General features: G+C 36.2%; 1 protein-coding gene across 2 annotated transcripts; it reads right to left on the bottom strand.

The window, feature by feature from the left end:
• Window positions 1–784: 784 nt before the first annotated feature.
• On the bottom strand, window positions 785–5,196 carry LOC103326378 (TORTIFOLIA1-like protein 1). Of its 2 annotated transcripts, none has more exons than XM_089048320.1 (6): window positions 4,157–5,196; window positions 3,624–3,815; window positions 3,052–3,157; window positions 2,251–2,942; window positions 1,282–2,172; window positions 785–1,120 (listed from the first exon to the last, which is right to left on the bottom strand). In XM_089048320.1, exons 1-6 carry the CDS (start codon window positions 4,913–4,915, stop codon window positions 923–925), a joined length of 2,838 nt encoding a protein of 945 aa, XP_088904446.1. In that variant the 5' UTR covers window positions 4,916–5,196; the 3' UTR covers window positions 785–922. The 2 variants fall into 2 exon arrangements, with proteins under 2 accessions (XP_088904446.1, XP_008226811.2); XM_008228589.2 differs by having other exon boundaries at window positions 2,251–2,939.
• Window positions 5,197–16,030: the final 10,834 nt, after the last annotated feature.

Below are 16,030 nucleotides of genomic sequence, written 5' to 3'. Positions count from 1 at the left end.
TGTGTATTAAAAGCCCTTAAAATCCCCCCATGCCCCACGTTTGATAAATCAAGTGAACGCATTCACGCATTGAGGCATTTCCAACTTGAATATGATACATTAATGCTCTATGGCATAAAGTATTGACTGATTTCTACACAAGTTGCAGAGTAGTTTGACAATTATATATGCTGAAAAGCTTTCAAATCCCCTCGACTCATCTAATGCTCTCCCACTGGCAGGAAGTAGAACTGCAACTGCTGGAGGGGCTCCCTGGAAAAGAAGGAAAGAGAGATGGTTTTGACAAAAAGAGATGGAATTTACACATGAAAGATAGGTGGAAGTAGGCCTATGTGCGTACGGAAATGGCAGTTTTTCTTGTTCATCGGCGGGATAAGCAGGTGTTTCAGGAGACGGTCTAAAAATGGGCCCGGTCTAGAATAGAAAGAAAAGAGAACTCTCAACAAGCTGAAACTATGAACTAGACCTGTAATCAAAACTGTGGACATGGGTTAACTCCTATCCTGTAGGGACTATCCCACAATGAATCGACAACAAGTATCTTTCCTTTCAAAGATTGCTGCTTGAAACGAAGTCTGACTCTTCCGGATACGCAACGCCCCCTTCTGGAGGCCTTACGACGGCTACTTTTATTGAAGAATTTGAGAGGAAAGAAATGCCCTTGTTTCTATCCGACCTAAAGGTTGGGCATCCCCAAGACAAGAGAAGTATCAGTCGGTGAGGTTCGGATCGATCGGATAACAGGAGCGAAAGCTGCTCGGAGAGAAAAAGAGAGATCAGTCCGGAATCTGAAACCCTTTGGTGTTACTGCAACCCCAAAGTCATTAAGTTCAAATCGTACTAACTGAAGGAACTATAGACCAAATCATCCACTCCAAACGCAAAGTTCACATTGAATACAAATTGGCAAATGAACTAGTAACTATTTGTCATGCTGTTGCAAATTGATTCCCCAGGATGATGCCAACTGCACCAAAAGTTGATCCGGCGTTGCACCTTCCCAGTCCTCAGGTGGATCCATTGCTAAAGAAGCTTCATGCAAATTCAATACAAGCTCCTTCTTTACTTCTGTGGGAAGGCCAAAAACATCTGATCCATTTTCCAGCACCATTTCAACCAACTGCAAAATGGGAAAAGGGCCTAAACGTCAAATTCAAGTGAAACTGAGGCAGCTCCATAGATGAACACCAAATGCAATAAAATTGGGAATTAAGAAGTGTAACCCTTAAGAAGGAAACTTGTCTAGTAGAACAAGAAACAGGATTAAGAAAAACCTGATACCTGTTGAATCCAAGACAAACAGATGTCAAACAAGTTTGCCTCTGGTAAAAATTGTCCAACAGCATGCAAGACCTCAGTTGCTGTCTCATTTGAAAGTTGGTCAATCACAGGACCTGATCTGTCCATTAACTTTACAAGCAAGAGATCATCTCCTGTAGATAATACTTCCACATAGGCTGTATCCACATCACCCACTTGAAGAGCATCCATTGCATTAGTCCAAGAAGTCCAGATTGGATTCCGCTCTTGGCCCACATTATCATCTTCCATAGCCTCTGCGGTCAATTCAGGTATAGCTACTCTTGCTGCTCTAGATGTTCCATTGTCCTCTCCAGCAACACGAATTGCTTCCAAGGTAGCCTCATCTTTTGAAGCTTGCCAAACGCTTCTTGCAGAAGGCCCCTCACCGAGCCTAACAGGTCCAACCCCTTTATCCCATGCTCGCCTGTTGCCACCCTGATCACTCTCATTCTCTGATTTGGGGGACCTACCATCCATAGGACCACCTCCTACAGCCTTCCTTGAACCAATCTGCCCATTTCGAGAACCACCACCATATGTAGAAAAATCCCACACCTCAGACATGTCAGATCTCCAAGGTGGGCCCCTTCCCCTCACGCCGGAAACAATTCCATCATTTTGGGCAAATCTTTCACCGAATGGACTTCTTCCATCCCCGCCTCGTCCAAACTTGGCACTAGTGTAATCAGGAAAACCATTATACTTGCCTAAGGGCCTATTAGAAGATCCCTCAAACCCCATTGCAAAATTACCACCTCTCCTCCCTGATGATATAGATAAATCTCGTGCCAGGTCTTCAACAACTCTCTCAAGACCCCTTACTCTGTTCTCCAGAGTTACCATGCTATCATGAGACCCACCCATGAAATCCTGCAATTTAAGAAAGGTATCATATAATTTTGAGGAATACACATTAAAACCATTTCCACATTGCAGAAACTAAAATACCTGCAGCATGCTCATCAGATGACCTTGTTGTCTCTCCAGCTGTAACAATTGCCTTTGGATAGCCAACCAATTTCCTTTGTTATTGACAAAGGCTCCATCAGATTGACCATCAGTTTTTGAGAAACCTGCACGACTGCTAGAAGACTCCCTTTGATTTATATCAATTCTATCATCACCATCAACTGCTCTCATTCTTGGGTCTTTTCCATTTGCCCTTTCTTCTGGCCATTTACCGCGCTCAAAGTCATCATGATCTCGCTGTTTAGAATACAGACCAGCAAGTCCTCTCTCTATGTTACGGTATTTACTACTGAAAGATCCCTGAATATCATCAGATTGGCTGTTTCCATTGCGGTTTAGCCTTTCCTTTGAATCTGTACAATTTGGCTCTAGTTCTACCTCATTATTTGAGTTTGAAGAATTGAGATGTCTACGAGGAACAACTACCTCTACAGGCAATTCATCAGAACCCCTTTCTTCAAGTTTCTGGAAGAATTCTGGGTTTAGCTCTTTGTCAGTTAAGACAGGTGGTTTCTTCTTCAGAAGTGCAACTGCTTTATCTGCAGTAATACCTTTGGATTTAGAAACAGAATCTGAAGTAGGGGATGAATCATTAGATGAACCCTTTGCTGCTTGCTCTGTTCTCTCACTAGGCTTTGGATTTTTTGACTCATTCTTTTCTGACACCTCTGCTGATTCAGGATTTTCTTTATTAAAAATTTGTTACTAAAAAATAATCCAGTGAGAGACAAAAGAATTAGAAAATAGGAGCATTCAAAAAATATATACTGATATACTTACCATGAGACAGGCCTTTCTGTTCATTTGGAGCTTCATCTCCTCCTTTCCCAGCAATCTTTTTCCAGAACTGCAATGCCTCTGTCATGCTATCTCTGACAGGTTTAATCTGTAAAACAAATCAAACATAATTTTGGACACTAGGCCAAGAGAAATATATAGCCACCCTCCTATCTTTATAACATATTTCTTGTAGAGACGTTGGCTGATTTCACTAGCAAATTAATCCAACATTTCTTGATAAGAAAGTTTATCTTCCATACTTTCAAGTACCCCTCCCTCTCCCAGTAAACAACTGAAAAAAGTTCAAATATAGAAGTTCCACATGAAAAAACCTAATAAGGTAGTGAAATTTTTATATGCATACTAATCCAATGACATACTGTTCAGCATTGAATCTCCTTTGAATAATTGTGTACCAGTTATTAATACAAAGCCACAAGTTTAAAAGAAAAATGTTATTGTTTATAATCAAGTGATCCCCACGACATTATTAAAATCTGGTAATCATTTAGTGTGCACAGATAGTAAGGGAAAAGGTAATGTACTTGAAAGAATATGCAACAAAAGACTACCTTGTCAAAACGGCAAGACTCAAGCACAGTCAGGGTGGAAGCAGTTCTATCTTTGACCAAATTGCTTGAATGCAATGCTAATGCTATCAGCACATCAGCTGCTGCTTTACGTGTTGCCCAATCTGTACTTCCAAGGCATTCATGAATAATTTGCAGTAAATTTTCCAAGCTTTGCGGTGCAATTGCTCCAACCTGCAACAAGTCCGTACCTCTTCAGATCAGCAAAAATCCAAATAAATTATCCCAAGTATAGATCCAAGTGTTCATTTTATCCACCTACAAACCAGGAAGACAATGTATTTGTTCTCACTATATCAAACCCAACACATTTTAAGTTAACACTCCAAATTAGCTCTCTTTTCTGCTGTCTTTTGTTTCCTACAACTTCCAGCAATCAAACAACCACATAAGTCCCAACTTTACTATCAAATTCACAACAATGTACATGACTACAAATCATTTGTATTGGAAAAAGAAAGTGAAGCTACTTATTTAACCAACCAAGAAGCAACCACATAATACATGAAGCAAACCTGAGACAGACTTGAAACAACCGGCAAGAGCGATGCCTTAGCCAAGAAGTTAGGATTGTTAAGCAACTTGCAGATCCTTGGACACAGCTTCTGAAAAGAAGAGACAGGTGGGTCGGCAGCGCAATCCACAATCTTAGCCATACACAACGCCGCACCAGATTGCACCCCTTTGTTCTGCTCCGCCATAGCCTCAAACAAAGGCTTCATAAACAAACCCACAATGGACCCAAGTACCCCATTGTCACTTACACTCTCTCCCTTCAAGTACTGCGCCGACAGCGCTCCAATGGCATCGCGACACGCGTCCCTGACGCCGGAATCGGCGTCTTTGAGCCTCTTAACGATGTGAGCAATGATTTTGGTCAAATGGGTCGATGTGAAATCGGGGTGGGAAGCAGAGACCAATGCGAGTAAGCGCAAAGACTCCTTCTTGACGGCGGGTTTTGGGTCAGCGGAGGCGTCGTAGAGGCAATTAAGGAGCATAGGGAGGCCCTCGGGTGCGAGGGTTTGGATGATTTTCTCGAGATCTTCGACGGCGATTTGGTATGTGTCTCGGTCTGAGAGTTTTGAGAGGGAGGTGAGGATTCTCTGCTTCAGCTCCACCATGGCTAAGTGGGTTGAGAGGGAGGAAGAAACAGAAGAAGAAGAGGACTTTGAAGAGGAGTTTGGGGGTTGCTGTGGTTGGGATGTTGGTGCATTTGAGGTTGATGGGTTTTGGGGTTTTGTGGGTTTTGAACTTCTGGGTCCTGCAAAACTCATGTTTTCAAGCTGCTGGTTTTGGTTTTTCAAATGGAAAGATGTGAAATGGAAATGGGTTTTCTCTGATTCAAAGATTTAAGCTTTCAGGCTTAAGCAGTGAGAGAGATACATTACAGACAATGCTGTTGCAGAGGAGAAAGAGAGAGGGAGAGGTGGCCAGGTTGGGGTGGAGTGAGGGCTAAGGCTCAGCTAAGCTAGTGAAAGCAAAATCAAAGCTGCAAATTGAAAATGAGAGATCTGGGAGGGACAGGATGAACAAAAGCATCAAAATGCCAAATGGTAATCTTTTTCCAAAATAGATTGGAATTAGACTAATCCATGTTTTTATTATATCAGGAAAAAAGAAGAAGAAATTTTCTATTTAACCTCGGACTTCTCTTTATTCACTCAATACTTAAATCATTAAATATAAGTTTTATTATTGTGTAAAAAGACAAAAAAAATTGGGGTGAACTTAGAATATGAGGTGGACTAAGAGAAGTGTGAGGTTTAAATAAAAAATCCAAAAAAAAAAACTTAAATGAGGCTTTATATATTTCACCTTTTAAAAATTAATTTTTGATGGTGTTCAACTTTTCTTTATCTTTATTTACATATCTTATTTTTTTCAAAATTTGAAGATTGTTTGTGGGTCAAGATCAAGTTTGAAGTGAACGCCCATCAAAAATGATGTCGAGCATTTGTTAATCTGGGATTTGTTTTGGGTTGGTTTGGAGGGGTCAATCATTAATATTTTATGGAGTTGTGGAAGCGCAGTAATCAAAAGAGGACTAGAGGCAATGTGAGGGCCACCATCAAATTATGAATATGAGATAGCAACGTCGTGATTGGACATTGAAATTTGAAAAATAAGCAAGGTGGTTATAGTTTTGACAATTAAAAAAGAAACGACAGATGTCACTTTGTGGATTACACAATACAAGTTAAGAAGCAATTCCGCTTTAGAGCATCTCAAAGGGAGATGTCAAATACCAAACATCAAATTTAAATTTGATGGTAATGTGATTTGACATTTATACATTTATACTCCACCCGATCATCAAATAAATAATTATTATAATCAAATTATTTAAGATAAAGAAGAAAAAAATAAAAAGAAAAATAATAAATGAGCGATTATAATCACCGCCTTTAAAAGATAATAAAATATTCATTTGACATCTTGCTTTTGGGATGTCAAAAATAACATGAACATCCAGCCTTCATTCCATATCACTTTGACAATTCGGTTGGAGTGATGTGAAATGTTATTTCTAACCGTTAAATGTCTATGTGGCACTTTTGACATATCGGTTGGAGATGCTTTTAGAGCACTTTAAGGGTGAGGCAAGGGTTTTCACTATTCACGCGAAGAGTGGCGTTAGGTGGGCACTCAAACCGCGAATTGGAAATCCAAGTCGAACCACACCGAACCAAACCAGAAAAAAAACCGAGTTGACCAAAAAGTCAACAACTGGTCAAAAATCAAACCAGATTGGTTTGGACCGGTTTTGGATCCGGTTCCATGTTTTCAACAATCGACCGCCAAACCAACCGGTCAAATTAAAAAAATATTTTTAATTTCACAAAAAAAAAATATTTATCCAAGTTCAATTTCAAAATATCTCTCTTTTCTAACTTTAATATTTATTTTTATATGAAATTGAATAATTTGTTAATTTTCAAGTAAAAATAATAATATTTCAGTTGAGAATTGTATTAAAAATTAATTTAAAAAAATTAATTTTTATAATCAATTCAAAACCAAATGAATCGAATCGTTCAACTCGAATCGACAGTTTTTGAATTTTTTATATTAAAATGAACAACCAAATCGGATGAATAGTATCTGATCGATTCTAATTTAAGGCAAAAACCTGTCCAACTCGAACCGTGCCCACCCCTAGTGGCAACCCTTGTCTTTTTTGTTCCCACCCCTAATTTTGATAAAATTTTTAGTTGCCATGTGTCACTATTTATCATAAAATTCACATATCAAATTTCAGATAAAATTTTCGAATAAGATTTTCGGATTGAATTTTTGGTTGTCACGTGTCCATATTTATTATAAAATTCACATCTCACTCATCACACAATTGAAATACCTACTCACTCATCATACAATTGAAATACTCCCGGTCCTCATAATCCGACACAATCGAGTACAAGGACGACTCAATCATTGGAGGAGGCGGTTCCACCGATCACAACTTGGGAGTATTTTCCTTCAGAGTACGTAATAGTGCTATTATTTCCTACACGGAATGCATCACTGGAACTGATTGCGGGCATTGTTCACTTGAGGAGCCATGTGAAATGGTTTTTCTCTTTTTTGTTTTGTCTTGAAAAGTTGCCTAAGGCAAGAGAATGGGCCAGATCTGCCTGTGGGCTTGCCTAAGTTCGTGGGACCCACCCCTTACCCAGAGTGGACTTGACGTGCTAAAGCTACTCCTCGGGCCCATAGCCCCTCATGCCTGGGCTGGCCTCTTGTGATGAAGATACTCTTATAGGTAAGGAGAGAGAGATGTATTGTCCTTTTTGTTTGTTATATGAATTTTTCTTTCTTCTTTTTATTTTTTGGGTATGAATATTGTGATTGGGCTTTTGCATTGTAGGGAAGGATTGGGACTTGTGGTGGATGTAGGGCTACGCATTTTAAATCGTAAGTCGACCAAATGGCGAACCAAATTGATCAGTCTTATTTGGTTCCTTTTTCTTTTTTTTTTCCTCTCAAATCCCTGGCCCCCAATTTAAGGATTATGAGCCTCTATATTGAACATCGGTATGCACATTAAAAAAAAAAATATTAGCCACTTGATTAGTCTAAGTAATTGTATTAGATTGAAACTTTCACTTTGCATTTTATCATTATCACTTTTCCATCTCAATCACCTTTCCTTTTGCCCCTAACACTTTTGTTCTTTTTCTTATTCCTCTATTTCTTCTTAAGATGGAAAAATGATAATGATAAGGTGCAAAGTGGAAGTTTCATTCTAATACAATTAAGTTGACTTGGATTGATTAAAATTTGTTAGATTAATCTAGTGGTTAATATTCTTTTAAATGTGTATAATGTACCAATACTAAATGCATAGGCTTGAGATCCACAACTTAAACCCTCTCCCAAAACCATCGAATTGTGTATTTTAAAATCAATGAACACAATGTTTCAAGAAAGTACTAAAATTTCAATAGTTCAATTGAGTAGTCAAATGATATCGGATTCAAGTGATTTTTGAATTAGTATCTACAAAATAGACGGTTTGGATTAATGAAATATAATATGAAGTGGGCCCTACAAAAATGTCCCTCAAATAAGCTAATTTAAGGATCTCTCAATGGAAGCTCTCTGTATATGTATTCATATAAAAATTTAATAAGAGCTTCTAATTTAGTTCTAATATGTATACTATTATCATAGCTTCAATTTCCTTTTGGGCTAGGAATTAAATTGAATCCAAGCCAACCCTAACACTTTCTATTGTGCCATTTCCTCTCACCTTCTCTTCTCTTTTTCTTTCTCCTTGTATGTGTCTTCTTCGCTACATCTTTGTTTTTTTTATTTATACAAATCTGCATCTTCTTCGTCTTCTCTGCATCTTTTTCTTCTATGATCTCTATGTCTACATCTTCCTCATATCCTCTTTCGGTCTCTCTCCTCTATGTCTCTATTTCACACTACCTCTCTCTCTACTTCAACTTTGTCTCCCTTCATCTTTGGAGATTTGAAGCCTTGATCTCGTCATTAGCTACCTCAAAAATTGATATCGAACCCGAACCATTTGTTCGGTTAATCGATTTTTTAGGGTGGTGGTTCAGCGTCGATTTCGAAAATTCCTCCACCAAGGATGTAGGTTCGGTGGGTGATTTAGGGTCAAACCCAAATAAAACCACACTAACCGAGTCCTAGGTGGATGTTTAATAAAGTCAAATTTTTTAATAATATTTTTCACACACACGCATATATATATATATATATATATTTTAACATTAAATGTTAGAAAAAACAATATGTAGCACGATCTAAGGCATCCATTTGGTGATGATGCTACGCATCTAATAACCTAGACATGATAACGGTAGCATTGATGCAGCCTTATAGGAGCCAGGAGAGCTCCATCTAACATGACTTATTCTCCAGCATTGAATCATATTGACCAACATACTAATCGATGACCTATATCCATTATATATTGTTTTCTTCTTTTCGGCCAACTAGGCTCAAACACATATTAAGTCGGATATGTTGGCCCAATTTGACATGACACTCAACCATGGAAGAGAGGATGCCTTGTAGTATCGTCCTCCCTAGAGATAGGCCAAGAAACCCAAAGTTGATATCATGTCAATATTAGGTGTGATTGAAATCCTTGCAAATAAACTATATCATGTAATTTAGAAATCATATTTCGATCCTAACATAGTGTTTGGCGACTGTGTTATCAACCTAGGTATTTCTGCCGTTTACTTCTCATTGATCTTGACATGAACCAAGCTATTCTCCAAATAAACCCTTTTTTTCCACATCAGTTCTAGAGCCTTTCATGAATAATAGGTTTTGTCTTGCTTACCAATACTACCAGGCCGAGTTATCATGCTCTTAGGTGATAGGATAATCTTTGCCCTGTGTGAGACCTATACAAAGCCACAACACACAACATCGATATAGTATTTGTTTCAATGAAATGTTGTTAAAATAATAATATGTATGCAAGATAAGAGGAGAAAAAAAGGGTAAGTAGTATTTTACATGTATCTCCCTGGTCACGAACGAGATCTATTATGGGTGTAAGGTCTAAAATCTATCGTGCTACCCAATTAGATCTCCATGTTTTGAACCCTTGTAATTTAAATCGGGTTAGGATTTAATTATGAAAACAAAGCTCTAAGTAGTCGTTATATATATATATTATAGTACAAGCGGTAGTCTAACTAGAGGGGAGAAGGTTTCTCACACACACACAAAAATAGTCGTTAAATCTAATCAATAGATATTGATAAATCAGAAAAGCATTGAGATAATCAGTAATTGCTATAATCTACAAATGTACAATCTCCCCAAGTTTCTCCATTTGAATTTTGGACTCTCCAAAATTCTTTGTGGTCGTATATTTTTTCATAACTAGTGAAGCACATGAAGTGGAATAAAGAACCTTTTCAACATGTGTCGCAACTCTTTGAACTGTCTATCTCATAAGAAGATGAGTATGTCCAATATGAGAATCTCATTGCTCATGTTTCATAGAAAATACTTAAAAAAAAAGAAAAAAAAGAAATGTATGAATTGACATGCATAAGATAAAAAGTAGTGTTTAAGTTTTTGACCTACATTTCTTGGTGTTTCCGTAAAATATGGTCAATCTTTCCCCAAATAGGCCATTTTTCCATAATAGTTCTACAAGCTTCCATGGATAATAGGTTGTGTTCTTATTACCAATACGACCAAGACGGGTTATCATGCTCTAAGGTGATAGGATAATCTATGTTCATATGTGAGATCTATACAAGGCCTCAACACATGTTGTGGTTGAGAAGACTCAACCCTAATATAGTATTTGTTTCAATGAAATATAGTTAAAATAGTGATATATATTTAGGATAAAAACAAAAGAAGAAAATGGGTAAGTAATATGCTTACATGTATCACCCTGGTCACTGATGGGACCTATTATGAGACTAAATTCCAAAATATATGGTACTGCCCGATGAGAGATCCCCTTTTTGAACCTCTGTATACTATAAATCTAATCATTGGATTGATAAGATGAGACCTCTCATGTGAGACCTATTCATCACTAATTGGCTATTATGGATTTGATTAATGTACTATTAAGGCTATTTAGGGATTTGAATTATGAGGGTTAGGTAATCTTTTGAACATCAAAAGATGGACATCAACAATGTCATGCATGCTTCCGTATCCTTAAGAACCCATTCTCTCTTCTAGTTTCTCTTTTGAATTTTGGAGTCCAAAATTCTTTGTGGTTGTTTGTTTTTCCATAACTAGTGAGGCACATGAAGTGGAATCAAGAATCTTATCAACATGTATCACACCTCTCTGAACATTCTATCTCATAAGAAGTTGAGAATGTCTAATATGAGAGTCTCATTACTCATGTTTCACTGTAAAATATTAAAAAAAGAAAAAAAAGAAGAAGAAGAAATGAATTGATGTGCATAACATACAAAGTATTGTTGAAGTATTTTGACTTACATTTCTTGGTGTTTCCATATAATATGGCCAATCTTTCTCCAAATAGGCCTTTTTTGCATAACAGTTCTACAAGCTTCCATAGATCGTAGGTTGTGTTCTTATTACTGATACGACCAAGATGGGTGGTTATCATGCTTTGAGGTGATAAGATAATCTATGTTCATGTGTGAGAACTATACAAGACCTCAACACATGTTATGGCTGAGAAGGTTCAACCCCAATATAGTATATGTTTCAATGAAATATAGTTAAAATAATGATATGTATTTAGGAGAAGAAGAAAAGAAGAAAATGAGTAAGTAATATGCTTACCTATATCACCTTGGTCACGGACGAGACCCATTATGGGCCTAAAATTCAAAATATCTCGTGCTGCCCAATGAGAGCTCCAAGTTTTGAACCTCTATAATTCAAATTAGGTTATGATTTAATACAGAAAATAAAGCCTTAAATAGTCGTTAGATTTAATCAATAGATTGATAGATTAGAAAGTATAGAGATGATGCTCAATTTACAATATACAAATTTACGTATAGTCCAAATCTAATTATCAGATTGAATCAAATCAAAAGGCACATAGATAATGAATAATTGCTTAATCTACATTCAAGAATATTGTAAATCTAATCATTAGATTGATCAGATAAGACTTCTAGTGTGAGACCTACTCATCGCTAACTGGCTATTATGGATTTGATTAATGTATTATTGAAGGCAATTTAGGGATTTCAATAATGAGGGTTGGATAATTTATTGAACCTCAAAAGATGGACATCAACAATGTCATGCATGCTTTAGTGTCCTTAAGAACCCATTCTCTCTCCAAGTTTCTCCATTTGAATTTTGGACTCTCCAACATTCTTTGTGGTTGTATGTTTTTCCATAACTATTGAGTCACATGAAGTGGAATCAAGAACCTTATCAACATGTATTGCACCTTTTTGAACATTCTTTCTCATAAGAAATGAGTATGTCCAATATAAGAGTCTCATTGCTCATGTTTCCTTGAAAAAATACTAAAAAAAAGAAAGGAAAAAAAATGTATGAATTGACATGCATAAGATACAAAGTAGTATTGAAGTAGCTGGACTTACATTTCTTGGTGTTTCCGTATAATATGACCAATCTTTATCCAAATATGCCTTTTTTCCATAATAGTTCTACAGGCTTCCGTGGATAATAGGTTGTGTTCTTATTACTAATACGACCAGGATGGTTTATCATACTCTGAGGTGATAGGATAATCTATGTTCATGGGTGGGAACTATACAAGGCCTCAACACATGTTGTGGCTGAGAAGGCTCAACCCCAATATAGTATTTGTTTCAATGAAATATAGTTAAAATAATGATATGTATTTAGGAGAAGAAGAAAAGAAGAAAATGGATAAGTAATATGCTTACCCGTATCACCCTGGTCATGGACGAGACCCATTATGGGCCTAAAGTTCAAAATATCTCATGCTGCCCAATGAGAGCTCCAAGTTTTGAACCTCCGTAATTCAAATTGGGTATATGATTTAATATAGAAAATAAAGCCTTAAGTAGTTATTAGATCTAATCAATAGATTGATAGATTAAAAAGTATAGAAATAATAAACAATTTCTCCATTTACAATATACAAATTTACGAATAGTCTAAATCTAATTATCAGATTGAATTAGATCAAAAAGCACATAGATAATGAATAATTGCTTAATCTACATTCAAGAATATTGTAAATCTAATTATTAGATTGATCATATGAGACCTCTCTTGTGAGACCTACTCATCGCTAACTGACTAATATGGATTAATGTATTATTTAAGGCTATTTAGGGGTTTCAATTATGAGGGTTAGATAATCTATTGAACCTCAAAATATGGACATAAAAAATACCATACATGCTTCAGTAGAGTTTCTCCATTTGAATTTTGGACTTTCCAAAATTCTTTGTGGTCGTATGTTTTTCCATAATTAGTGAGGCACATGAAGTGGAATCAAGAACCTTATCAACATGTCTCGCACCTCTCTGAACATTCTATCTCATAAGAAGATGAGTATGTCCAATATGAGAGTCTCATAGCTCATGTTTCACTGAAAAATATTAAAAAAAGACAAAAAAAGTAATGTATGAATTGACGTGCATAAGATACAAGGTAGTGTTGAAGTATTTTGACTTATATTTCTTGGTGTTTCCGTATAATATGGTCAATCTTTCTCCAAATAGGCCCTTTTTTCCACAATAGTTTTACAGGCTTCCATGGATAATAGGTTGTGTTCTTATTACCAATACGACCAAGAAGGGTTATTATGCTCTGAGATGATAGGATAATCTATGTTCATGTGTGATAACTATACAAGGCCTCAAGACATGTTGTGGTTGAGAAGGCTCCCCGCCAATATAGTATTTGTTTCAATGAAATATGGTTAAAATAATGTTAAAATAATGATATGTATTTAGGATAATAAGAAAAGAAGAAAATGGGTAAGTAATATGCTTGTCTGTATCACCCTGGTCACTGACGGGACCTATTATTGGCCTAAAGTTCAAAATATCACGTGCATCCAATGAGAGCTCCAAGTTTTGAACCTCTGTAATTCAAAGTGGGTTATGATTTAATACAGAAAATAAACCTTTAAACAGTCGTTAGATCTAATCAATAGATTGATAGATTAGAAAGTATAGAGATAATGAATAATTGCTCAATCTACAATATACAAATTTACGAATTGTCTACATCTAATTATCATATTGAATCGGATAAAAAAGCACATAAATATTGAATAATTGTTGAATCTACATTCACAAATACTGTGAATCTAATCATTAGATTGATCATATGAGACCTCTTTTGTGGGACCTACTTATCGTTAATTGACTATTATGGATTTGATTGACGTACTATTTAAAGGCTATTTAGGGATTTGAATTGTAAGGGTTAGATAATCTATTGAACCTCAAAAGATGGACATCAACAATGCCATCCTTGCTTCAGTATCCTTAAGAACCCATTATTTCCCAAGTTTCTCCCTATGAGTTTTGGACTCTCCAAAATTCTTTGTGGTCGTATGTAAAAAGTAGTGAGGTACAAGAAGTGGAATCATCAAAAACCTTATCAACATGTGTCGCACCTCTCTGAACATTCTATCTTATAAGAAGATGAGTATATCCAACATGAGAGTTTCATCGCTTATGTTTCTCCCTAAAATATAAGGAAATATATGAATTGATGTACATAAGATACAAAGTAGTATTGAAGTATTTTGACCTACTCATTGCTCATCATTAACTGGCTATTATGCATTTGATTGATGTACTATTTAAGGCTATTTAGAGATTTGAATTATTAGGGTTAGATCGTCTGTTGAACCTCAAAAGATGGACATGATCAATGCCAGAGACATTTGTATGCTTCAGTATCCTTAGGAACCCATCCTACCCTCATGTTTCTCCCAATGACCAGTTAGACACATAAAGTGGAGTCCAGAACCGTATCAAAATGTATCACATTTCTCTGAACATTCAATCTCATAATACAATGATTATGTCCCATCTCAGAGTCTCATTGCTCATACTTCTCTGCAAAATACTAAAAAAAAAAAGAAAAAAGAAAGAAAGAAAGAGGAAATGTATGAATTGGCGTTGTGCAAAAGATACAAACTAATTTTGAATTATTTTGACTTACATTTCTTGGTATTTCCATTTAATAAGGCCATTATTTATCTGAATAGGCCCTTTTTCCCACATCAGTTTTAGAGGCTTCCCTGGATAATAGGTTGTGTTCTTGTTACTAGTATGACAAAGATGGGTTATCATGATTTGAGGAGATTGTTTAATCTATGTCCATATGTGAGAACTATGCAACGCCTCAACACATGTTATGGGTGAGAATGCTCAACACCGATATAGTATTTGTTTCAATGAAAGATTGCTAAAATAATGATATGTATTTAGGATAAGAAGAAATTTGAGGTTCTCTCATATGAGACCTACTCATTGCTCATCTTGGCTATTATGGATTTGATTGAGGTAAAATCTAAGGCTATTCAAAGCATGATATTTGTTATAAGAAGAAATCATCAAACATCTCATCTTGGCCTCTGTTTGGGTCATCAAATCAATTTAATATTGACTTCAAAGCATTAAGAACAATAACAAATACTTAACATGAAATGGAAATCATAAGTTAATATAACTATGAAAATTAAGTATTCATGGTTATGCTACATCGTAGCCCTAGCAAGGAAAATTAGTTCATGACAAAAGTAAATATAAACAAAATAATCATTGTCATAAAACCGCTTTGGTCAATGGACTTGATCTCTTGAATCTCCACAACAACACATTCGAAAGCTCACAAAGTTGTCGTTTTCCTTTTTCTACACGTGCATGACATCCTGTTATTTGGAAATGACATTGGCATGTTTTCTTCTGTAAAAGTGTGGCTATTTAAGATGTTTCAGATGAAAGATTTAGTAGATGCGTCTTATGTACTAGAGATCAAACTCTATTAAGATAGGTTGTGAAAACTAATTGATTTGTCTCAATCCTTGTACATGGATAAGATACTTGGAAAGTTCCATATGGAAGAATCCAAGAAGGGTTATCTCCCTTTTAGACATGGAATCAAGCTCTCCAAGAGCATGAGCCCTAAGACTCATGAAGAGGTAGAATACATGAAGCAAGTTGCTTATGCATCTGCAATAGGAAGCCTCATGTATGTCATGATGTGCACATGGCTTGATATTAGCTATGTTGTAAGCGTTACAAGTCGATATCAATCAAAGACCATCATGCACTATATTTGCTCAATCAAAAAGATGACTGGTCTCGAGTCATTTCTGTGAAGATTCTAAGCTAAGTATATGGGTGTTCAATAGAGAATGAATTCACTGAACGCAATCAGTAGAGAGAACTTGAATGAAAGTTTTACCTACA

Source organism: Prunus mume, linkage group LG3 (assembly GCF_029339155.1).
Source record: "Prunus mume cultivar Tortuosa linkage group LG3, ASM2933915v1, whole genome shotgun sequence".
NCBI lineage: Eukaryota > Viridiplantae > Streptophyta > Magnoliopsida > Rosales > Rosaceae > Prunus > Prunus mume.
The sequence above is the reverse complement of the archived record's forward strand: the minus strand, read 5'-3'. Positions and strand labels throughout refer to the sequence as shown.